Source organism: Plutella xylostella, chromosome 13 (assembly GCF_932276165.1).
Source record: "Plutella xylostella chromosome 13, ilPluXylo3.1, whole genome shotgun sequence".
Lineage (NCBI taxonomy): Eukaryota > Metazoa > Arthropoda > Insecta > Lepidoptera > Plutellidae > Plutella > Plutella xylostella.
Genome location: NC_063993.1, coordinates 4,357,043 through 4,380,999, shown reverse-complemented (window position 1 = coordinate 4,380,999; position 23,957 = coordinate 4,357,043). Strand labels below are relative to the sequence as shown.

General features: G+C 40.7%; 5 protein-coding genes across 5 annotated transcripts in view; 2 read left to right on the top strand and 3 right to left on the bottom strand.

Moving 5' to 3' along the window:
• Positions 1 to 4,868: 4,868 nt before the first annotated feature.
• On the bottom strand, positions 4,869 to 7,228 carry LOC105389606 (SUN domain-containing protein 1). The gene is made up of 5 exons (XM_011560748.3): positions 7,034 to 7,228; positions 6,627 to 6,788; positions 6,083 to 6,242; positions 5,446 to 5,572; positions 4,869 to 5,262 (listed from the first exon to the last, which is right to left on the bottom strand). Exons 1-5 carry the CDS (start codon positions 7,226 to 7,228, stop codon positions 4,974 to 4,976), a joined length of 933 nt encoding a protein of 310 aa, XP_011559050.3. The 3' UTR covers positions 4,869 to 4,973.
• A 211-nt stretch (positions 7,229 to 7,439) lies between these two features.
• Positions 7,440 to 11,524, bottom strand: LOC105389595 (eukaryotic translation initiation factor 3 subunit M). Its single transcript, XM_011560737.3, has 7 exons — positions 11,343 to 11,524; positions 11,084 to 11,263; positions 10,898 to 10,992; positions 10,240 to 10,455; positions 8,659 to 8,924; positions 8,128 to 8,271; positions 7,440 to 7,811 (listed from the first exon to the last, which is right to left on the bottom strand). The coding sequence occupies exons 1-7, from the start codon at positions 11,385 to 11,387 to the stop codon at positions 7,597 to 7,599; spliced, it is 1,161 nt and encodes a 386-aa protein (XP_011559039.2). The 5' UTR covers positions 11,388 to 11,524; the 3' UTR covers positions 7,440 to 7,596.
• A 172-nt stretch (positions 11,525 to 11,696) lies between these two features.
• LOC105389594 (elongator complex protein 4) lies at positions 11,697 to 13,820 on the top strand. Its single transcript, XM_011560736.3, has 7 exons — positions 11,697 to 11,896; positions 11,972 to 12,007; positions 12,109 to 12,224; positions 12,619 to 12,862; positions 13,001 to 13,269; positions 13,370 to 13,604; positions 13,689 to 13,820. Exons 1-7 carry the CDS (start codon positions 11,788 to 11,790, stop codon positions 13,781 to 13,783), a joined length of 1,104 nt encoding a protein of 367 aa, XP_011559038.3. The 5' UTR covers positions 11,697 to 11,787; the 3' UTR covers positions 13,784 to 13,820.
• Positions 13,821 to 13,935: 115 nt separating this feature from the next.
• Positions 13,936 to 17,635, top strand: LOC105389605 (CD151 antigen). The gene is made up of 5 exons (XM_048624803.1): positions 13,936 to 14,300; positions 14,586 to 14,804; positions 15,719 to 15,901; positions 16,684 to 16,884; positions 17,154 to 17,635. The coding sequence occupies exons 1-5, from the start codon at positions 14,238 to 14,240 to the stop codon at positions 17,475 to 17,477; spliced, it is 990 nt and encodes a 329-aa protein (XP_048480760.1). The 5' UTR covers positions 13,936 to 14,237; the 3' UTR covers positions 17,478 to 17,635.
• A 152-nt stretch (positions 17,636 to 17,787) lies between these two features.
• Positions 17,788 to 23,957, bottom strand: part of LOC105389593 (neurogenic protein mastermind) — a 42,914-nt gene continuing 36,744 nt past the window's right edge. Inside the window, exons 5-9 of the mRNA XM_048624802.1 lie at positions 23,197 to 23,304; positions 22,049 to 22,336; positions 20,912 to 21,023; positions 20,415 to 20,490; positions 17,788 to 20,120 (exon numbers count right to left, since the gene is read on the bottom strand). Coding sequence (XP_048480759.1) covers positions 19,632 to 20,120; positions 20,415 to 20,490; positions 20,912 to 21,023; positions 22,049 to 22,336; positions 23,197 to 23,304 — 1,073 coding nt within the window. The 3' untranslated portion in view covers positions 17,788 to 19,631. The remainder of the gene's footprint in view (positions 20,121 to 20,414; positions 20,491 to 20,911; positions 21,024 to 22,048; positions 22,337 to 23,196; positions 23,305 to 23,957) is intronic.

Genomic DNA, 23,957 nt, shown 5'->3' with positions numbered 1-23,957 from the left:
CTATCCGTTGTCGAGCTACATACAGACATACCGAAATATTTATAATAAACTTATAACATCCTCCTTTTTTCGGTCCAGAGCTTGTAATGGACATCTCTAGAGAAAAGTCCAAACTTAACTATTTGTATGTGTTTTAGTGCGAAGATCTCCCCTGGCGAGACGTATGGACGCCGCGCCGGGCGCTTCCTCTCTACACATGTGGGATATTTTAATTATTTTCTACATCCAAAATTCAAAATATGTACACTAAACGTTTAATAGGTACGTGCTTTTTCAGTACGTTAGATATTGTTAGCTTTATCATTATGTAAATATCCGTTTATTATGCTCTGAACGCCGCCTAACCAGCAGTCAAAACCGGGTCCTAAACGTCGAGTGGTTTACTACTAACACACCCATTAATGACACAGTTTAGTGATCAAATCAGGTGAGTTGCTACAGTATAGAATAAAAAGTAAGCTACAGTCCAGTTCGGGAGTGACCCTCGCCGGGGAGGGTGCAGGAGGGTGCCGCGGGGCGCGGGGGGTGCGTGAGTTGCACATCCCGCAGCCACCGGACACATTTACATCAAACTCTCGTTACTACTGCGTGATAACGAACCAGCGCCCGCGCCGCTGACCCTCCGCCATACTCGTTTATTATCCACGAGGGGCGCAAAAAAATTCATCTAATTGTCCATCTCTACAACCCTCGCGTCATATGGCAAATACATTGCGTTATGTTGGAAATAATTTGGTAAGGTATGTACCTATAAACACTATAGCTACAGTTATACAACGAAGATGCATCACAAAAGTGAAAGCAAAGACTACAATAAATACATTTAGACAGTGGTGTACGGGGAATTTACTTTCTACACCCTACCTAACATACATAACGTAATATAGCTACTGAAAGACGTGTAGGTATATGAGTCTCGCGCTCCCTAACCCTTTACCTCGCGAGTGGGAGGGGGCGGCGGCGGCGCGGGGCGCGGGGCGGGCGGGCGCGCGGAAGGGTTACGCCCGCTGGGCGGCCCCCGCGCCCCGCACCCCGCGTCCCACCCGCAACCGCTTTTACGAGTACAGGAGCTTTTTTATCGTGCGTGCCGTCGTTTTTCCTTTTCTATTTTTTATGTTTTATTTCCCCAAGACCATAAATTATGTTTGAAAGAAGGGAACTCTGGACATTCGCGCAGACAGGAACCGGGGTGAGTGCGTCTGTGCCTTCTGTTTTCCTTTTTGTTTTTTATGGGTTCTCGTATGTTGGCGGCGGAGGGCGAGTGCAGCGGTCGCCATGACGACTGCATTACATTAGAGCGGGGTCGGTAGAGTCGTCTCGTCTCGGCTGATTGCCGATACAAACACTGTGTTTGTTGTTGTAACGCGATCGCCGCCGCAAACACGCTTGTCCATATTCATTCGATCCCGCTGTTTGCGGACAAACTGCCCGCTGCTGTGTTTGCGCCGCCGCCGCCGCCGCCGCCGCCGCCGCCGCCGCCGCCGCCGCCGCCGCTGGACACTCGCCTCGGTAATTTTATACTCACCCGTAGGTTTATGGCTCCCGGGGGAGAAAGACTATTACATGTCTGATTCATTTCATAACAATACAAAGAATTATAAATATAAGATACGAGGTTGTTTGTTTGATATTAGCAACTAATACGTATAATTATGTAGGATAAGCGACGTAGGAATCGTAGGATCTAATATTTGTGAAACCGGACGGGAAAATTACTTACTGCCTCCAAGAAAAAATACCAACTCTTTCTATAACATACTTAGTAGAAAGCGTAAGTGAATACAATAAATTAATGATATCTGACTTAAATCTAAAGTAAAACCCAAAATTAAACTTACAGAAATTTCACCATGTGTAAGCAATGAATTGGTAACCTTCGGTCGTGACAAAAAATGCACCATATTGCGTCCAGAGAACTAACCACCGCGAAAAAGAAATTTAGGGAATAAAGGGTGGAATCGTTACACGGCACATTTACAATTAGAACCCTTTAGGGCGCCACGCCGCAGACAAAGGCGGATGGCAAATTGTCAGCAGGTAGCGAATGTGCCGAGCCGGGCCCAATAATTGCCAAGGGCTCTTGTTTAATAAATGGCCCTTTTTCTAAATTATGAAGGGCCGATCGCGCCATACGGACGTACCTGCCCCACTATCCCTTTGTCGTTACAAACTAATGAGATAAACGCTTTGCCAAATTATAGGTTTTAAAAGACAGCAAATTGAAAATGTAATGCCTTATCTATCCTTTATTTCACTTTTCCTCACGTGAGCTCTATCTTCAGTGGAATCAACTGTTAAGTTTATATTTCGTATCCACTGAACTAGAAACACGTAACAATGTAATAGGTACACAGTGGGACAAAATCAATAAAATGTCGCCAAAATAGGAGACGTAGGGCGAAAAAACTGCCTTGAGGATAAAATAGTAAAAAATACGAAAGGGTAGGCTCGACAAACCCTTTACGCCGGAGGCAGCGGACCGCCAGCAATGGCCGTACTTCGCATGTTTTCGTTGTTAAAATCGCATTTCCTCAAGTCCTTATTTAGCCGAGTCAGCGGTGCGTGCGCGAGAGTATTTATCAATAACTACGTCGAGCACAAAACCGTACAAACAATACTCAGATACCATTTGAAAAGAATCCCTTGACGACACCTACGCTTGTATAAAAAGCTGAATGTGTGGTGCAAGTGCAAACGGCGAGCGTATTATAATTATGGGAAATATCCAAATATAATGTAAGGTAAAATAAGACTTGTTGTATATTAGACCTATTTTAATAATCGTAATCGAATAGGAATGTAATAGCTTCATCACTAACTGATGTAATTCATAATTATTCATAATCAATTACCTAATCACTACTACCGAAAATAGGCAATTAGGTATGAAATTAAAGTTTTGTTTCTTACAGTAGCAAAACATATGTAAATAATACAAGAAAAACCGTAATTAATCTCTGAAACTTGTACTTACTTACCTCTATGCCTATCTGTATAACAAAGTATGTGGCTTGGCCCACGCACGGTCCTCAACGAGGAAGCAACCCGCACGCTCCGGCGAGCAGCAACAGAGACACATACAACCATTAAACTATTACAAATAATCCTTTACTGGCTCACTCCTTTGACGAGCGTTAGCCCGAAACTATTTATTAAATATTGTCAAATATTTGTCGGATGCGACATTGTGTGCGACATCCGCCTCCATAGCGACGCATTCACGCGAGCTTAAAAGCGTGTGCGTGTTTTGTTGTCAACATGAAACTTCTGTTTCGATGTCGCGCTTATAAAATATACTCAAGAATTTTATATCGGCTTGTGATGACATAAATAAAGGTTTAGTTTTCGTTACGTGGCATAGCAATAAGTATTTGAAAGATAAGCTTTCTATAGTTACGCAGTAAACTTTTTTACTTCAAATCGTCTCGTAGATATTGCAAGACTACAGTGAACTTGTGAACAATTAGTAGCCGCGTAGCTTAATTGTAGCTTCAGGAAAAGCTCAGAGGCGGCTGAAAATTTGCAAGTGTTACACCGAGTCAAAAATTATAGGCAAAATCATAGCTTATACCCATACTTAGATTAACAATGGCGAAGTTTTTTCCGAAAGGTGAACAAACAATCGAATCAGAACACAAATGTAAGTCATTTATAACCGTCACGGAGAGACTAGGACACATTCGGGCTGAGCCCCATCATTAATATCGAGTACTTGTTCGTGGGCGGAGCAGAGAAAAGGATAAATTTCACGTTGGACGTCCTTACCCTTTATGTCCCGAACCTATTAGTCAACGAAACTCGAGCAATCTACTTTATGGAGAGTTTGATTCAGTGGAAGCCGCTGATGGAACCGATTTTACGCTGTCTCCACTCCAGTCAGGAAGATTGAAATGTTCTAAGAAAGACTTTCTCTTGCATGTCCAACCTTCAATACTCAGCAATCGCTTTTTTTTGTTCAGGAATGCTGTGCAGATGCTAAAATATATATTTTTTTAATTCGCATTGTAACTAGCTCACCTGTATCTATTTGGAATCGCAACATCCAAAATTATTATGCGGTAAAGTTTTAATTTACTGACCGACGCATTTAGTATTTTTTTCACTTCATATACAAGTTTTAAATATAAGTAGATAGAGAGTAGGTATATAAGAAGTAAAGTTGTTCAGTTTCAACTCACAATTGTGTTATCTAAACCATGCGAGTAAGGTGAAATGAATACTATGATACTTATATTAACATTCTAACACGTAGTTTTGTTTAGTGTAATATAATTGTGTAGATAGGTATAGTATATACTTCATACGAGTAACAGCTAGTAAGAATGTTAATATTCAATTACTCCGAAAAGCTTTTTCTCGAGACATAATAAATGACATCCTTTCATATTATGTCCATGTGCTTTGATCCCATCTGAGTACAAAAGAATAAGTAACAGAGTCCAGTTCGTAACCCATTAGTGCGGACGCCGCGGGGCATCATGATCACTTTGCTCATGTTAATTTATGTGCTTTGTACCTTTTGTGCTCAACAATGGAGCATTTTTATATCGTTGGCTGCCGGACACCCAGATTAACATCTACTGTTTGGTTTCGGCTTTCTCTCGTTTTGTGCAAGGACACAATGCTGGACGCAACTGGGCGGCACCTGGCCTAATGGCCTCACGGTGGATGCTCATTGAAAAGGATTGCCAACGTGAATATGGACATGAAATATGTTTGAGACGGGAGAGTTATTGCATCCATTTTTGTAAGATAGAGGTAGTTGGCATCTATGGTGATCTATAGAAACATAGGCTAAACGTATATTTATAATAATTTCTAAAAGCCTGCAGGTAGGTAGTTCGAGTTACTCCAAACTTCGGTAAAGGTTGAAAATAAAAACAGTTGTTATCCAATCTAAATATTTCTTAAATCAACACTTTTGATCCCACTCACTGCCCTGCATCAAAGTCACTCAAACAAAACACAATCACTTATTCGTTTTCAATCTGCGCTTCGTCCAGATACTGCACTCCCTGCCCCGGGGCCAAGCTGCCGTGGATACGGACTCGGTACACACACGTGAAGACAGGATTGCCCCAGTTGGATAGGAACTTGATGCGAACGATGTTGTACCCGCGGGGCGGCCGCTTGCGCACCTCGAAGTACTGAATGGGTTTCCCCTGGATGTCGTATTCGAAACTGCCGAAGTCGAACGGGTATGGGTCGGTCGGCGTTTCTAAGCCTTCGAGTGTTATGTGCCGAGGAGCTGATGATATTTCTCTGAAATAGGGGTGGCGGTGGTAGTTTTCACGCAGATCCAGACGTACAACGTATGCGATCACGATCACAAAAGTGGTAAGGGTTGGTACTAAAAAAAGTTCCTAAATCAACTTCTTGAATATATAGGTGGTTAGGTAGGTAGGTAGGTAGTAGGTTCATGAGCACGCAGATAATGGAACTCACTTGGTAGGCGCGATCTGCGGCGGGATGTGCTCGATGCTGAAGCCGGAGACTATGACGGTGCCTAGCAACAGCACGGTGGCCTCGCCCACCGCGCCCTTGAACGCCCAGCACTCGCCCGGCAGGGAACCTGGAAATCATAAACAAGTAGGAAACATCGTGTACTTATACCTGTGTAATTACACAGGTATTGCAAAAGTGGTAAGTATAGTAAGTTGCCCGAAGGTGACTCAGCTCGGCATTCTCCACAACTTTAGTTCTATATACGTCTTTTGGAAATGGGCAATATTATTAAGTAGTATGACATTCTGGCAGAAGTTAACAAGATAACGTTAGTAACACACATTCAACCGATTACTGAATATCGCATCTTTTAGTAGGTACACTGACGAAAGCGCCGATGTTCCGAGTTTCGATTAATGGCCGGGGTTCAGTGGGCGCACTTTTGTTTCAATACAGATTAGTACAATTTTACTTATTAAACTAGGTAGCAGTACAATGTACCTAGCAAGCCTAGGATTATGCTCTTATGATGATGTAGTCGCTTCCGAGTCACCTCTGACTACGCTTTCGGGGATTACATCCGTGAGCGTATCTAAGTAGTTATGAATGTAATCCGTAAATGTTAGTAGGTTAGTACCTGGTCTCAACATGGCTCGCGCTCCCAAGCACTCCTTGCACATCCACGACGTGACGGCGTGCAGAGCCCAGCCCAGCGCCGACGCGGGCAGCGCGTGGTCCGCCGTGTCCCCCGTGGACAGCACGCGCGCGCCCGCCGACTCGAGGGCGAAGTCTATCATCTGGTAGAAGGGGTAGGGCTCCAATTACGTTAAATTGAAGGAATGCTGGTAGTGTAACTTACAGAACTCTAACTATTCGTGCAGTCAGGTATCAAACCTGACTGCACGAAGAGTTGTGAAAATACGGGATATTAGGTACCTATTTTGAAATCGCGATAGCATCGATTTCAGAGAGACTGAGAGAGCACTTCCATTTTCTTGCACTGGCTATCTAAATAATTATCTACTTATAATTTAGTTAAGCCTGTAAAGCCCTGAAGAAGCGTTAACCGTCGGCGTCGATCAGTGCAGGAAGAATTGTCGAGTGGACCTTACTAAAATTTTAGAATTATGTTACGACTTGCCGTGTGTCTTATGCCTCTTACTACTGCTAAAGACCCCCACCTGATGATCAAAGTCCACGATCTCAAAAGACTTCTCGCTGCCGCTCCTGGCCATGGCAGGTTCCAGCGCCGCCCGCGCGCGCGACGCCGCCGCCGCCACGCCGGGGAGGACTTGTGAAATACGCTCCATCTCGCTCTGGAGACGCTCGTGCTTGCGGTTCACCTTCAGAGAGAGAGGGATAGGTATACCTACTAGATTGCTTGATGATAAATTGTACCTATGTAAATAGACATACATGGTAAAGCTACCATTAACGGATTATAAAGCTTTTGAACAATATGTGTTTTAAAGCCGCCACCGAAAAAGAGCCGTGTTACAAATGTGTCGTTTGTATCGGTGCTATCGGTAAGGTTTTGCCTACATTACATATAATGAGAGGTACCTTCACCCAAAAGGATATTACTTACCTCCGTCAGTCCCCTAGTAAGCTGCATAATCACATACTTAAGGTCCGAGAACTCCCCAGTGAAACTCTCAGATGATGACCGCCCCCACTGGTAGGTGTAGAGGTGCATGCCCAACAGCAGCGACAGTGCACCACATACAAACACACGGAATATACGCTGCAGGCAAGAGTTGCCTGCTGGCAAGTCGAAGTCCATGATTGCCGGGAAGCAGTGGAGAACTTGTTTTGATAATTCAAGTTTTTGTTTACTATAAATTCCGCCAAACCTCTTTGACAACTAGGCTTATGCCAGTCTGCGTGCCGTATGCTATGCTATTGTGCTATTCTGTATTTCAAAAAACAGAACTTGGAAGATGCACTCAATATACTAAACCTTAAAATTACTGAAATAAAGAAACGCATTCATATGAACTTAAATAAGTTTATTCACTGAATTTAGAACCGTAATTCACAATAATGCGAAAATAGACCAAGACAGATTACAGAGTTTGGAATATAAACATTTGCAGTTACTGCAGCATGGTGAAAAACCCAATACGTATTAAGCCAATCAGTGGCCGCGGTTTAGGCTTTAGCTGGCGGAGCGTTGAGCTCGAGCTGTGCTGCGGTGACGGACTTCATGGCCTCGTGCGCTGATTGGACGTTGGCGCGCCACGCGAGCAGCACGGTCTTGAGCTGCTGCCATTGGGCGCGCTCGAACGTGCGGTGCATGGTACTGGACACTCGCACGGTGCGCGCCGCCTGGTCCATGCGCGCGCGCACTAACTTCGTCTTCAGTACTGGAAGGAGTAGAAACATTCATTATTTTACTGAAACATCAGCTAAAATTGGTACATAGACCTAGAGCCGAACGGCAACTTGTCGGGAAATGGGAAAGTAAGCTAAAATAACATAAATATTTTTTATCATCTAGAAAATAATGTAGGTACTAGGTATATCCTATGGCGATATCATACTGTCTTCAGTATTTCTACTTACATATCATGTATAAACTATTGGCCTAAAATCTTATTGGTAAACTCTAGTCAACCATTCCAGTAAGAGTTTTTTTCTAATCGGCTGAACTCTTATTAGAAAGCACCCAACACTGCTCACCCTCAATGATGAAGGCCTCCACATCCTCATCCTGGATCTGCAGCTCGCTGATGATCTCGTCGAAGGTGATCTCGGGGTTGCGCTCCGCCATCTGCATGAACGACAGGATCCTCATCTTCTTTACGTTCTGCTCGTGGTTCAGACCTGGAAATAAGGAAATAGCCAATTTTTCATCTAATAAAAAATATTAGAGGTAAGCCCTCTAATCCACTCCCCTCTTCCGGAAAAGAGAGTAAATTCTATTATTACGGCAAAAGTGAAAAATGTTATAGGAAGTTTCTCTATGCTGCTATGAGGTTAAAGACAAAATTATGACCTTGTCTATCCATATTGGATTCTTATGAATTGACAGTCTAAATACCAATAGATGAACTATTTAGAATAATCTTATAAGCTTAGATGGAACATATGTCTTATTAGAATTAACTACTATTCACACACACCATTACAATGAAAATCTATAAATATGCAACTTCCACCTTTGCCATCTACAAATTACTTAATAACTTAGCAGATACAAATTCAACAAACCTTGAGAGTGAACAAATTCCTTATGGTTCTGGTAGAAAGCCTGGTAGCTGGTGAGCTTCTCCGACACAAAGATGGTGAGCAGATCATGGATGAGCTCTCCCTCAAGGAACCTCACGGGCTTCAGTGACAGCAGAGGGTCCAACAGGTAGGTGTTGGGGTCGGCCAGCGCCGTCACAATGCACTTGATGGCATCTTCACGGGCATATGAGGCGTTCTCATCAGTGTAAGTGCCGAGCAGCTCAATCATCACTTTAGCAGCTAACTCACTGGAATGAAAATTATAGAAATTACTTACATTATTGTTACATTGTGTGAGGGTCAATCAGATCTTCCTTGCTTCTAGGGTTTCGTTCCCGCTTTCCCGGGAATTCCCGTTCCCGGGAATTCCCGGGAAATTGGTCCTTCCCGAAACCGGGAAAAAAATAGCATTCCCGGGAATTCCCGGGTTTGATTTTTAATCGATTTTGTGCTATGTTTTCGTCTTTATCTATCTGTTTCTCCTACCTTAAACCAAAAAAAATATCGGCAGGTTTGTCGTCTACGATCAGAAACTCGGTTTTGTTGTCAATTATTGGAAAATCATACGTGTTATTGTTTTCGCGCAGCTGCATTGCAATAGAATAGAATAGAATACTTTATTTGCGTAAAACATGGTATTACATAGATGTCAATATTATCGAAAAGTGCTCATGTTTAGCCAAATTATATTAGCATGCAAATCATTATTTCTAGAGTAGGTACTTACAAACTAATATTTACATTATTAACTACCTACTCTAAAAAGATAAATGATTCATCTACATCACTTTGTTCACCTCTTCCTGATTCAATATTTTCATCTTTATTTATTTGTTGGTCCTCATATTTAAAACCAAACAATTGATCGGCTTGTACTGGCTTTTACATTATGTGACCAAAGAATATGTAAAAGCTAACACTAGTGTGACACCTGTCATATTTTTTTTATGTCCGCGTTTATTTTTATAAAATTACTAACGCATAGAAAAAACCAAATAAAAAGTAGGTTGAGCGATAAATCGTTGAATGAATTAATTTTTGTAAAACATTACCTCAAGTGTAATTAATTTTCTATTTTAATTTTATATGTCATAATAATATTATTTTCAAACTATTAATTATAATACATTTGTTATTGTTTAATTTACAATTAAGAAAAACAAATTATTTGGCATGTAAAACAAATCATTATATGTAATTTTGGTTGTTAATTTATCTGACTGTTGCTTTTTTCTTCCTATACGAGTGATAAAACTATATTTGATTTAATTGTAAGAGTTTTAATAGACTTTTAATACCCAAAAATAGCAAAACCAAGCATTTAAAATTTATTCCCGTTTCCCGGGAATTCCCGGGAAGTCTTCAAAATAATTCCCGTTTCCCGGGAACAGAAAAAGGTCGGGAAAAACGAAACCCTACTTGCTTCACATTTGTCCTTCACTGTAATTTTTGGTTCTCACTTTGCAGCTTTTCATACAGTTACTTTTCTCTTATCTACAGTATATATTTTTTTACATATCCAACATCTTTTTGAATATTTTAATTTACCAACTTCACATTTACCTGTTGTTATCCTTCAGCACTGAGTGCAATAATCGGTAGAGTTTCTGCATTTGCTCGTTGGAGGGGGGGCTCGCGGTGAACTCTTTCCTCAGTTGTTCCACTCCGGAGAACACTTCTGTGACGCAGCTCACACGGGACGCAAGCTCAATGACGTGGTAGTACACATGGTAGCGGAGAGGAGAGTTGGCTTCCAGGTTATTGTAGAGCCTCCATAAACTGGAAATATAAATTAACGGCAAAATTAGATTATTTCCTTCAAATACTTACCTTTAGAAGAATTCTATTTTATTCTATTCTATTCTCTGTGGGGGTGTCAGTACCTGCACCTGGCTCTCTCAAATGGAACCTTTGTGCATATCCCCAAGGTCTAAACTGCCTTCCTAAGCTTGGACCATTCCCCACCACGCTGGTCCACTGCGGGTGCAAGTTGGTGGGTTCACATATCTAGATGTGCTAAATCTAGATATGCAGGTTTCCTCACAATGTTTTCATTCACCGTAAGAGCGATGGTATACATTGTACTTAAATTCAGAAAAGAACTCATTGGTACATGTCAGCGCCGGGATTCGAACCTGCATCTCTGGCGTGAGAAGCGGACGCTTACCCGACTGAGCTACCTCCGCTTTTAGAAGAATAATTTGGGTACTTTGAAACTTACGACTGCAGGGCGATGATACCGAGTTTCGGTCCAGGCGCTTTAGTAAGTCTTTGACTGAAAGCCAGGATAAGGTTCTCTCCTCGCTCCAATGGAATCTGTAAGCAAATCAGAACTTATTGCAATAGAATAGAGAGATAGTTATTGAAGTTCGTATTGATAGCAAACCTAGTAACTAACTACACATACCGAGACCATGATGGAGACAATACTGTTCAGAATGGCTTCAATATCGGCTTCGTTGCCATCTTTGAAGCAAACATCACAAACGCCGACAATTTTGTGTAAATCATCTTCTATTCCTTTTGGGGATTTTTCTTCTGATATCTCAGCTCCAAGACTCTTGAAGTATTTGCGGAGCTCCTGCGCCTGGAATCCATTTAATAATTCATTATAAACTCATTCATCTTGATGTACTAAATGGTGAGAGAGGTTATGGACAACAAACCTGATCTTCGAGCGATATTTCCATAAAAACGGCTGGACCCTGCATGGTGATTTATGTGATTTATACACGCAATCAAATATAATCAATTAGATTCAAGTAAACCGCAGAAATAACGAAATACATGTGCAAAATACAATCACAAATGCACATCCAACCTAAAAAGAAATGTCAGAAAAACGTCACCACAAAATTTTAAAAACTATTGTACCATCGACAAAGGCCACAGATTAATATTTATTTTAGTGATGGGATACCTGCTGAAGTTGTGTTTCCCACGCAAACAAAGATATAGCGTTATTTGGATCATTTTAAGTTTTATAACGAACGATTTTCCCATGTGAAAATGCTGTCAAATTATCAATGTCAACATCAATAAATTAAGGTTAGAAAGAATCAAAACATGTGTTTTGTTTGTAAATAAACCCTTTTCTTTGATTAAAAGCTCATGATGACCAGTTTCCACAAAGCCTTAGGTGTTAGTATTAATGGAACAAAGGTAAAAAATAATTTACCCATTATTTCTACCGGTATTCCATCTTTAGATCACATCATTGGTAAGATCTGTTTCAGTTGAATTTATCCTAAGATCCTATGATATGTATTTTTTTATAATTAATCATCTTTTTCAGGAGGCGGTCTGCCGGCAAGTTCAATTTTTCTAGTTGGTAAGCTACATCTCATTAGTACTTAGTTTATATTTTCACATTTTAAATAATAATCATACCTACAATTTGAATATATATTTTTCTGAATTATCTGATTATAGAGGAAGATGTATTGGGAAACTACTGTAGAGTCCTGAGTAAATACTTCTTGGCTGAAGGAATTGTCTGCCAACATGCACTGTTCATTGCTTCATGTGATGAAGATTCCAGAGAATTTGTAAGTAAAATTAATTTCAAACACACATACATAGTAAATAGCAGGACATGAGCCTCCACCAATAAATACTACCACTAATAAATAAATAAAAAATAATAATAATAAAAAACCTACAATGCCATAATCTCCACACTGCCATGCAGGTTGGCAATAGCCGACAAGGGCAATATTTAACACCTAGAACCAAAGGACAAATATCTGCTCCAACTGGGACCCTGGCCAAGATGTCAGAATCAGAAATTTCAGAGCCACTATTTCAAACTGAAAAAACTCAATATTTTTAAACACCATTGATAAAAGACACTAGCAAAATGAAATTAAGTATTGGGGTTTACTGTAAGTAAAAAGATGACAAGAAATCAAATGATAAGTTTATTTATGTTTTACTTCACAGGTCAAGGAGCTTCCAATCCCCACCACAGCCCCTCCAGCTGAGGAGCCGGGGCTTCCAACCGAGGGCATTGACAAGATGAAGATTGCCTGGAGGTATGAGAGCCTCAGACCGGTAGAGTCCTCTTTTGGAGCCACCTCTAACTTTGGCCACCACTTTGATCTGAGCAAGCATGTGGATGCTGAAACCATCAAGAATAGCAACATCACTTATTGGAACCCTTCAGATAATCAGCAATTGAAGAGTGGTAAGTTGGGTTTCTGTGTAGGTTCAATTGCTTGGTAGAGACATAAGTTGATTTATGTACTCATATCATGATTAGAGGTATGTAAGTTTTTTTGTTCTGAAAGCAATTTGATTTATATGTTATTAAACTATATTCCAGGTTTCAACAACAACCTTTATCATGACTTGCTAGTCAACATAAAGAATTTGGTTAGCAAAGAAGAGTACCAAATAGGTGGTAAAAGCAAGAAAAATATCCTGAGAATTAGCATACAATCCCTGGGTTCCCCAGTGTGGACAGCGGATGAGAGTGGTGATGATACTAGTGTCTATAGGAAAGATCTGCAGAAGTTCATGTATTGTCTGAGGGTGATACTTAGAGATACCACGGCTGTGGCCTACATCACCATGCCAATGCATCTGTTTGATGTAAGTAAAACACATTTAAAAATATCTTATGTACTAATAATTAAAAGCAGGTACTCCCTTTCCTGTGCCTATTTATAATTGCGTTTTGCTCCTATTTCAGGATATCAGCCTTACCAACAGTCTGCTGTACTCAGTAGATAATGCAGTGAGGCTGGAGTCATTCGCCGGCTCCAGTCGAGAAACAAACCCTGTCTTCAAAGACTACAACGGATTGTTTCATGTTACGAAACTCTCTACTATCAACTCATTGGTACATTTCGTACCGCCCAGTTTGGATATGGCCTTTAAGCTCAGAAGGAAAAAGTTCAATATTGAGAAACTCCATCTGCCGCCAGGTAATCTACTTATACTAATTAAAGTATTTGAGCACAATTAGCGCCTAAAGTTGAATGACCTAACTGTTACTTGTATAATTTCAGAACTTGAAGAGTCGAGCGAGCGTGAACAAGATGATATCACCGCCACGCCGAAAGTTTCTTGTGGAGGGTTCAAGAAGAAGGATATCGACTTTTAATTATATTACAGTTATTTAAAGTAAGATAAAATTGTTAACTACTTATTTCAAAAATGTCAAAAATCATATATCTTTTTGCAATATAATATTTTTATGAAATACTTGTTAAGTATATCAAAACTTTCTCTTATTATTATTATCCACACAATTATACATTTCATCAATTCACGAACACCTGCCCAGAGAAGCTCCGCCGTTTTTACGCATAAAAAGTTACTCATGCATAAGTTCAAACAAAACTGCCTTAATTATTAGTCACCCCACCTGTGCGGCAGAGCGTATCTCCCCAAAACCGACGAATCTATTCACGAGTGTGCGCGAGCTGACAATATACCGGCGCCTGCGCATCGCATACAGTCTGCTAACATCCAGTGTTATAATATAAACAAAGCTATGGTTGGTGCCGTGCTGTAGCCAGGAGTGTCGTGAGCGGGTCAGTGCGTGTGAACGTATCATGAAGTGCGTAAAATACAGAATGCCGAAAGTGTTGTTTGGCTGTTTTAACACCGTGTTCTTTGTAAGTACCTATTAATATTAAATTTAAACTTACCAAATGCATAGTACCAATTAAAACTTTAAGTAAACACATTGCTCTATGAATGTAAAAAATATACACAGATATATTTCGTTTAGTACTTACTTGTACCTTTTTGCACTTTCCATGTTACCTGCCTTAATTAGTTCGTCTGCACCTAGACTTGGCTACACAAATCAAATAAGTTCTTACGACGAATTGCGTTTTGTGTATACATATTGTACTAAACCATTTTCCAAACATTATCCTCACAAACCCCTCCCACAGGCGTGTGGCTTCTTGGAAGTGGTATGCGGCTTCCTCCTCCTCTGCGACACTCGGCGGGTGCTGCTCAGCCAGCTCCTCGCCACGCCCGAGGGCGGCCTACCTCAGCCCCCCTTCTACTACCTGGCCCTGGCGCTGCTAGCCGCCGGGCTGACGATCTGCGCCGTCGGGGCTCTAGGGTGCTGGGCTACGTATATGCCCGGGTATTCTATACTGACTGTTGTGAGTATCTTGTTTAGTTAGCATCGTTTTATTGAATGTGGTTTGATGGTTGATTTACTTTATTTTAGACCACACGAGTGAGTCCTTTATCGTCATTGAAGTTGTTATTGATTGATAGCAAAATTGTGTTGGTCGTTGTGAGATGGTAGATGACCAACGACATTGCCATGCTGATGATTGCGTGCGCGTCGTGATGCTGGTAGCATGGTAGGTACCTCGTTACTTTTATTAGGTACGTATGTAAGTACATATATTTTGTATGGGTACCTACCTACTCTTTTGTGAATTGGATTTATTATCAGCTGCCTATTCAAATTTCAAGGTTAATGTAGCATTCGCCGGTTCCGTATTGTAATCTAATATGTAATACTTCCAGCAGCTTAATTGAATTTATGATCTTCCTACATTTATGTGGATATGACATATGTATGTAGGTACCAGTTATGTAGACCTACACAATAACACTAGCAACATGATGTATGTAGCTAGGTATCTTATTTTATAAACGTGGTGCATATGACACAATACAGTCCGCACAGTGGACAATAGCTGCAATAAGCATATCAATAGGAGTCAAAACTTTCTAAATTACCTACCTACTTAGTTATTTTTTCAAAGACCTGGTGTTCATAAGAACACCGAACAAATTGGGTAGACCTACTAAATTCAGGATCCCCATTTTATCATACAACATTTTAAAGATCCATCAATGTCATGCTCTCAGTTAAGGACTTTAAAGTAAGTAGGTATCTTAAACTTAACTTTACTGTGTTTTTAATATTTCTAATGGAGTAACATCTTTAAGTTTACATAATGACAATTCAGCCCATCACAGTGAATAGGTACTCAAATTCTGCTTAACCTGAGTTGCTTATTCATAAGCCACTGTCACTAAATCTCTTCTCCACCACCAGTACTTCCTGCTAGTCCTCACCCTGCTGACGGGCGAGTGCGCGGGCGGCGCGCTGGCGGCGGTGTGGCCGCGCTGCGTGGGGCTGCAGAACGCGCGCGGTGGCGCGGTCGGAGCGTTACAGGCGTACTACGGAGTGCCGGATTATGAGCAGTTTACTGCGGCTCTGGACCTGGCGCAGACTGAGGTTAGGGTTATTTTTATTTAAGCTTATAGCAACCTCCCCTATACATATAAAAGCCTTGTAAAACAAAAGCTGTGGTTGGTATAAGTGTGGCCGCGCTGCGTGGGGCTGCAGAACGCGCGCGGTGGCGCGGTCGGGGCGTTACAGGCGTACTACGGAGTTCCCGACTACGAGCAGTTTACTGCGGCGCTGGACCTGGCGCAGACTGAGGTTAGAGTTATATTTCTTTGAACTATCCCTCGATAGTCCTCTCTTTTAAGGTACGTCCGTGTCATGCAGTTGGCGGTTTACGACCTGTGTTTGGTTTGGATAATAGGTACGTGTGTTGTTTGAATTTCTAGAATGTTTCTTCAAAATAGGTTAAGCATTGCAAAACATACCTACATTTTGGCTATGGCCAAGGGCGTACCCAGGATTTCAGCTAGAGGGGGGCAGCTCATACCCTGTTCCGAGATGATGGTCGGTCGGGTTATATTGAAACATTATAGATAAAAGAATATTAAATCAAAATATCTGACTAAAAAGAAAATATACTTTGTTTCCAACACTTCATATTGCGCACAGTAAGTAACGCGTTTTGAATTCCCACATGTAAGGAAAATTTACGTTTATTTTATCTTCTAGGGGGAGGCAGCTGCCCCCCCCCTGCTCCTACCTGGGTACGCCCTTGGCTATGGCTAAGTCTTAAGCCACATAGATCTCCTTCCAAACCTCAAGCCGTCTGAATCAAGCCATCTGAAATTTGTAAGTTCTGAATACTTAATCCGTTTTAATCAAATCCTCAGCTAGAATGTTGCGGCATGACCGACGCGCGTAACTTCGACATGTCGATGTGGCAGCTGCGGCGGCTCGGCCCGCGCGGGCTCTCCGTCCCGCTCAGCTGCTGCGTGCAAGACAGAGATAGCGGATCCTACCTCAACCCGCTGCCCCTCAACCAGTCGCGCTGCCAGGACATACAGCCGAACCCGACGTTTAGACATGTTCAGGTAACTGCAATTTGTATTTAGTTGCAGTTTAACTGGAATTAGGTCTGTTCTCAGATGAAATATGACCTAGTTTTAGGAGTCAGTTGATCTGTCGACCAAAACTTAACTAAATATGTAGTATATCGACTGAGACTTTGTTAGCCAAAACAGAAATAGTTTTTGTTTCACGTAGGTACCTAAAATATTCATAACAATAACAATAATTCACCCCTTTCTATGGTGGTCAGTCTATCAGTATATCTACTAATTTTTCAATAATTTATTTTCAGGGATGTTTGGGAAAAGTGGAAGACTGGTATCAGGAGCAGTACATGATATTCCTACTAGCGCTGTTCGTCGTCGCTCTTCTCAAGCTGGGGTTACTTCTAACAACCATATTCTCCTGCATCCGACTCAAGAGGAAGCGGAAGGACATCCACGCGTACATCATGAAAACCATAGACAATAAGACCAATGAGAACATCTACGAAAGCAAAATGAGTTCGATGCACGAGGAGCCAATCACAGCCAAGTATATTCAGCCCAATAACTACTACAGCCCGCGAGTTCGCAACCCTCGCATTTTCTACAACAAACCCAATGAAATGGTATGAGATTTGGCGGCGGAGATAAATGCTTTGGAGAGGAAACTAGAGAAGTTCTCAGACTATTTGTACAAGCACCAAGCTGACTCGATCATGTGGTAATGGTAAAGATATTTGAGTAATCATCGCCATAAAAGGTTCTCTATTAATGCTCAGTGTGCCATAAGTTTCATAACTTGCCAGAAAACTTGCTGAATACAATGTGAGTATTCTCCAAAGTGTTTCCTCCGTCAGAACCGTCATTAAGTAGTTGATTAGTATATTATAGGGATTCATTCTTCTAAAATTTCTAAGCAGGTCAAAATTAAAACACAACAGCTTCTCAATATGTAATATTATTTTCAAAAGAACATTCAAAAATTGGTCCTAAAGTTAAAACATTGTTAACAATGGCTCTGGAATGTCCCTTCATTCACAGTTGGCTTTCTATTGTTATTGTACAGAGAGCTGAACCTATTACAATATAGTGGGTAATTACTTATAACATGATGCTATGAATGGTGATTCCGTTTGGTCTTTTATGTGCTAGCGCCGCAAATTCACTAGATTTTGTCACTAAACATCTAGGTACAGTCGAACAAATAAATACTCATGAATTCACTTTTTAACCTTATAAAACAATAAATTCAGAAAATTTATATCTGTGCATATTTATGAAGTCAAGTGTACATGTTTGTTTAAAATCTGATTTTTTATCTTAAATAGACAAACAAGTTTTGCATCTACCAAGTGAATTTGCAAGTGCCACACGGGCTCGTAAGCATTCAAACAAATACTGAATAAATAAAATTTATAGTTTTGTGATACCGAAAATAATTACGTAACAAAAGGTAATGGAGGTTTTATACTAAGATGGGTATCTACGGGTCGTTTTCTATGTCTTGTCGTCAACGACATATATATACGTACATATATTAATAGTAATATATCTAAAGCAATCCAGTTATTCACTATACCAAAAAGTTCATAATATATTATGATATTGATTCTGATAATGTTGAACAACAAGAAACAGAAAACCACCCCAATTTAATATAAGATTAAACATAATTTTCGTAGGAATAAGTAACTGTGCATTACTTAAATATAAATATGTAAGCCGATATTTCATTGTGTATATTCAAGATTTCCGAAATCCCCGCATAAATGACATATGAGATCCTTAACAATAACGATTCTAGACCTGACCATACCTAATGCCAACAATAATCTATCTATGTATAATAATAATTGATGCTATAATATTACCTATTGAAGATTGAGACCAACATCACAGTATATGCTACAATATATCTTAGGTACAGGAATGACCTTACAGTAAACTTAAAACTATATAAAAAAAATACATTTGCACTGTGTACGATTAAACAGATTTGGCCATTCCTAGGCGGAAAGACGCTCCTTGGAGTCGGGCAAGCATTCGATACTTTCCCTCAGTGAAGACTAATTTAGACATGAATATCAATAGGTTATTTTGGAGGCCTTGTTGTAAAGGAATTGCCATTTAAATCACTATAAAAATCACGTAAAATTCAATTTAATATTGTGTGCATTTTACGATGAAGTTAAAACAAATCAATGATGTGATTGAATGTCTTTTGTGCTTGTCACGATAAAGTTATGATTTCTAAATAAATATAAATAGTAAAATATAGTCGTGATAAAATAAAGTATGCTATTTAAAATATAAAGTTATATCAAATGAGGACTCTATTAGGACTTCATACATCGTGGAGTTTTGGGATATTATTTGTAAAGTACTACTATTTCACCATAATTATTACTATTATACAAACGTCTTAGACTACTATAAAATATTTACAGAAGAAATATTAACAATGACACTATAAATACTATGAAATGGATATTCTCACAATAAATAGGATTATAAAACAATGCGTACGCATGGATCGACACTAGGAAGAGTAGAAAAATGGCATACAAGAATCACTACTCGAACAATAAAGAATCGAAATGTCCAACACCCGCGCTACGGCGGATCTTAATCCTCTAATAATTTGGTCTTCCTCGTAAGGGTTAAATATTGGTCACAGTTTAGTATCTCCGACGGACACAGGAGGCCGCGTGGAAGTACTCCGCTAATTGACTGTAAAAATGGGCCAATCAGGTGTGATAAAGACATCAACAGTAAGCAAAACCGCTTTAAATGAGGTCGTTCAAAAATGAGTTTTCTAATGAGTTGAGTAGTTCCTGAGCGGTGAGGTTGCTGGCGTCGGTGGAAGGCATGTTGTCCAGGAAGTCGAGGCTGAAGTCCGCCGGTTGCCCCGTGAAGGAAGACGTGTTGTGCAGCGAGGGGAACGACATGAGCGAGCCCTGCTGCTGCATCTGCGCGTGCATGGCCCCGCCCTGCCCCTGCATGGGGCCGTTCTGCCCCTGCATGCCGCCATTCTGCCCTTGCATAGGACCATTCTGCCCCTGCATCTGACCGTTTTGTCCTTGTATTGGACCGTTTTGTCCCTGCATTTGGCCGTTTTGCCCTTGCATTGGGCCGTTCTGACCCTGCATGTGACTGTTCTGCCCCGGCATGGGTCCGTTTTGCCCCTGCATCGGGCTGCCCTGGTGGCCGCCCATGCCGCCCATACCCTGCTGCATCGTCATACTCTGCGATTGACTCATGTGTATGTTGGGCATCTGAAATGAAATATATACATTATTTAAAATATTTTCGCACTACTGTTTAAGATGTAATTTAAATGAATTACCTAAGAGCTAAAGGCCACAGATTTATTTTCCGTACCATTATTTAGACTGAACAATGAAAGCTCTAACAACAACAAATGATGTCAATACAAAAGTTTCAGGGTCCTTTTGAGGTGACCGTGGCATGTATACTGTTTCACCTTGCGGGATTGTTCAACCTTCGACTAATCTCCGAGTTAGTCACTGCAAGTACTGAGATGTTATCGTTAAATGTAATGTACCAACCTGTCCTTGAACATTCATCATTTGGTTCTGTTGCATCAAGAGGTGAGTCATCGGGGACTGCTGTTGGTTTTGTGTTCTGCAATTCAAAATATAATTATTCATTACTAGAAATGTTAGAACGGTATAAAGTCCGGAATTCGCATTACAGAGAACATTGCATTTATTCGCATTGGAAGCTTTTGTTAAAAATAAAGAACATATAGATACAAATACTTTCTTGGAAGAAAAATGTTTAATTTGTAGTAAAATTACACCATTCTTAACGAAAGCTACATAAAGTACTCCTTTTTTGGAAAGTGCTATTTTAGTGTTCTGATTAAAACTGCGAGTTTAGTGGGATCTCAGAATCCGTTCGATAAGTAAGTCTTTATTCACCCAAATTTTGTCTGGAAGAGATCGCTTTTAGCGATAAGGCCGCCTATTGTGCTTACTCTTTCTTTGTAACGTAATTTATGTTGTGTGTTTTTCAATAAAGTTGTATTGTATTGGTATCTCACCTCTGTTGCGTCTGGTGCTGCACGAGCTGCTGCTGCTGCAGGCGCGACTGCTGCAGCTGCATCTGCTGCTGCTGCGTCATGCCGCCGCCCATCGAGTTCATGCCGAAACCACCTGGAATTAAATATATTGTATTAGAATAAAACAATACTGCACATTCATATACGGGGTTCTACCTTTTTTGGCATAAGATTTATTTGCCTAATCTCATATTGCATAGTAACGTTTGGTCAAAGTCTCGTTTCGCCGAAAATCGTATGGCATAAATCTCTTTTAGTAAAAAGTTATTTCGCATAATTTTGTTTTGTCTAATAATGGTATGGCCAAATCTTGAATAGCCTAATAATGCTATGGCATAGGTTATACAAAGTAATAATATTCGTTTGGCTTTAACTTTGATAGAGCGTCTGCCTACATAGCGCAAACTGGTGCCTTGTATAGTGGCCGCTATGTGGGAAACGCTCCGCTTTGCTTTTGACGATAATGTGCACCTAACACGCTCCTCCTCGCTTTTCTCGTCGTCGCACCTATCTTTAGGTGTCGATCCCATGGGGTTTAATGGCGTTTGTAATCATTATAATGGTTATTTACTTTCGATATTTTGATCACTCAATATCGTGATTTTCGGGAGTAGGAGAAAAATACCACAATTTGTACATTTACAACATACTTAATATAGTATTTATTAAGATAATACTAGGAGAAACAAGATTATACCAATACGATCAATTTGAGCAAACGAGACTTAGGTGTTTCAAGTTTGTGCCAAAAGAGTTTTAGACGAAACGAGTCTTGTGCCACATAAGTCTTGACGAAGTGATGATTCTACCAAAAAAGTTTAGACCTAACGAGTTATGCGAAATGAGTTTAGGGCAATAAAGATTCGGCGAGATGAGGGGAACCCCATATACGGATATAACATATTTTACTGATCTCGAGTACTGTGATTGCAAAATTAACTTATGCGAAATTCTACATAAGTCACGATTACGTTATTGTTACCAAGAATTTAAACCTGAGTTACATAATTTATCTTTCAATTTAAAAAGAAACACACCTAATACCAACAACGCCTCTGCACCACGGAACCCTATCAAACAACCTTAACCTACAAAACAACCTCAACCATTTACACTAACCTTGATGATGATGCGGGAACTGGTGCCGGGCCGCCTGCTGCTGCATCAGCACGTGGCGCCACTCGGGCGAGTAGGCGCGCGGGTGTGCGTAGGCGCGGGGCCCTCCCTGCGCCGCCGGCCCGGGCGCCCGCCTCGCGCCGCCTAGGGGCCCCGGGCCCGCAAACCGCGCCTTGTACTCGGGCGGGGGCGGCCGCATCTGCTGCTGCTGCTGCGCCCGCAGCATTTGCTGCTGTTGTTGTTGTAGCATTTTTGCTTGCATCTCCCGTGATATGCCAGCCGCTGCCACGCCTGGGGAATAGGTAGCGGGATTTGAATTGGGCGTAATTTTTTTTATGATTTGACTTTGACTGTCTAAAATAGTAAAATACATAATGTAATTCGGTTCATCATCAGCATCTTCAGCCTTCTGTTTACTGCTGGACGTAGGTCTTGTAGAGACATTAACATTGTTCAATGGATAAATACACTTGCTAAGGTATAAAGGTCGGTGCTATCTCAGAAACTGATACAGGAATGTGTTAGTCATACAAGATAAGGTATTTGTTTTTACGCAGTCATCGAAAAACATCCTGAGTGCTTGTTTAAACCCACTTGCATGATGTTTTGTGTACTGGAAAAACCATAGTCCACGGGGTTACTAATACAGATAAAGAATACCTAGCGTTACTTTTTATCTAGGTATTGAAGACACCATACCTACACGATTATTCATCCTTTTGCTAAATCGGTGTAATTTCCTAAAAGATAGTGAATGAATGTACCTAAACTGGCTTAATAGCCACCATTGTTACCTAGGCGCTGATCCATCCAATCAAGAGGAAGTGCTGAGAATCTTCCAATAAGAACCGATAAACATTGTGTGGTTGCGGCAGACGAGTTCTGAACTGAAACTTCATCTTCATCTATGTACGTTTCAAGACGAGACGTATATAGGTACACATAGCAAATATTTGTTACATGACGCTCTCTTGTAAGTTGGAAGCCTATATTTTCAGCATTCCCGACATAACGCCTGATGACTAGTGTTTGTCACCGTGATGAAAGGATCGGCCAGTCAGATTATCGCCGAATATTATGATGATTAACAGATAGGTACATTCAAGCAATCGTTAGATGGCGGAGAGTTACTGTCGAGTAGTATACTGTACCTTGCGCGGACGCGTTGGGTTGCGCGGGCGCCGCGGGCCGCGCGCGCATCTGCTGGGAGAAGTTGATGCTCTGCGACTGAGACACCGAGTAGGAATCGCAACCACCACCTGGAAATTAAATGCTGCGTTAGACATATTTTTTGACAATGAGGTTTCGGAGAAGGAATTAGTAAGAGTGACACAGGATCTAAAGTTGGCCGGCATATTATGGAGACGTATTCCAATAGCGCGTGAGAGAGGGTTGAAGATGATTAAAAATGTCAATGTAATTTTAAAATAATGGCCTAAATATGACATGCAGCGCTGTGATTGGTGGAATTATTATATGATATTTAATTCATATTATATATCATATATATTATCACAGAGAAGAACTTAAAAAAGTTCATGCATAGGTAAAGTTACCCAAATGTAAAACGAGGCCAAAGTCACGTAGGTACAAGGCAAGTGTGGACTTTTGTACTTTGTACCGGCCCTTATCTCGGAGGTACCTACACACGATACAGATAAAAATCTCTTGTGTTAAGTATTTTTGTCCAGTCATGAAAATATTCGTTCTAATTTTGTACGTATTGATTACAAACATCTCAGAAAAATTTGCGATTAAAAATTGATTCCTGAAAGTCTACTCAATAACTGCTTCTGAATACAATGCATTATATTGCTGCATTCTTCTTTACCTACTTTCATTTTATAACTCACAAGCTTAAATATTGAAACCATAGAGTAAATTTGTCTCTCAGTTAAAATATCCATCATAT

Excerpts from the sequence above, each read along its gene's own strand:
- LOC105389595 (XM_011560737.3), bottom strand. The coding sequence starts at position 11,387 with ATGCAGGGTCCAGCCGTTTTTATGGAAATATCGCTCGAAGATCAG. Across the intron at positions 10,456-10,897 it reads GGTATCATCGCCCTGCAGTC|TTTATGGAGGCTCTACAATA; the intron begins GTAAGTTTCAAA and ends TTATATTTCCAG. Across the intron at positions 8,925-10,239 it reads GTGCTGAAGGATAACAACAG|TGAGTTAGCTGCTAAAGTGA; the intron begins GTAAATGTGAAG and ends TTTTCATTCCAG.
- LOC105389606 (XM_011560748.3), bottom strand. The coding sequence starts at position 7,228 with ATGGACTTCGACTTGCCAGCAGGCAACTCTTGCCTGCAGCGTATATTC. Across the intron at positions 6,789-7,033 it reads TTACTAGGGGACTGACGGAG|GTGAACCGCAAGCACGAGCG; the intron begins GTAAGTAATATC and ends CTCTCTCTGAAG. Across the intron at positions 5,263-5,445 it reads CCGCAGATCGCGCCTACCAA|AGAAATATCATCAGCTCCTC; the intron begins GTGAGTTCCATT and ends CCCCTATTTCAG.
- LOC105389594 (XM_011560736.3), top strand. The coding sequence starts at position 11,788 with ATGATGACCAGTTTCCACAAAGCCTTAGGTGTTAGTATTAATGGAACA. Across the intron at positions 11,897-11,971 it reads ATCTTTAGATCACATCATTG|GAGGCGGTCTGCCGGCAAGT; the intron begins GTAAGATCTGTT and ends CATCTTTTTCAG. Across the intron at positions 12,225-12,618 it reads ATGAAGATTCCAGAGAATTT|GTCAAGGAGCTTCCAATCCC; the intron begins GTAAGTAAAATT and ends TTTACTTCACAG.
- LOC105389605 (XM_048624803.1), top strand. The coding sequence starts at position 14,238 with ATGAAGTGCGTAAAATACAGAATGCCGAAAGTGTTGTTTGGCTGTTTT. Across the intron at positions 14,301-14,585 it reads GTTTTAACACCGTGTTCTTT|GCGTGTGGCTTCTTGGAAGT; the intron begins GTAAGTACCTAT and ends CCCCTCCCACAG. Across the intron at positions 15,902-16,683 it reads TGGACCTGGCGCAGACTGAG|CTAGAATGTTGCGGCATGAC; the intron begins GTTAGGGTTATT and ends TCAAATCCTCAG.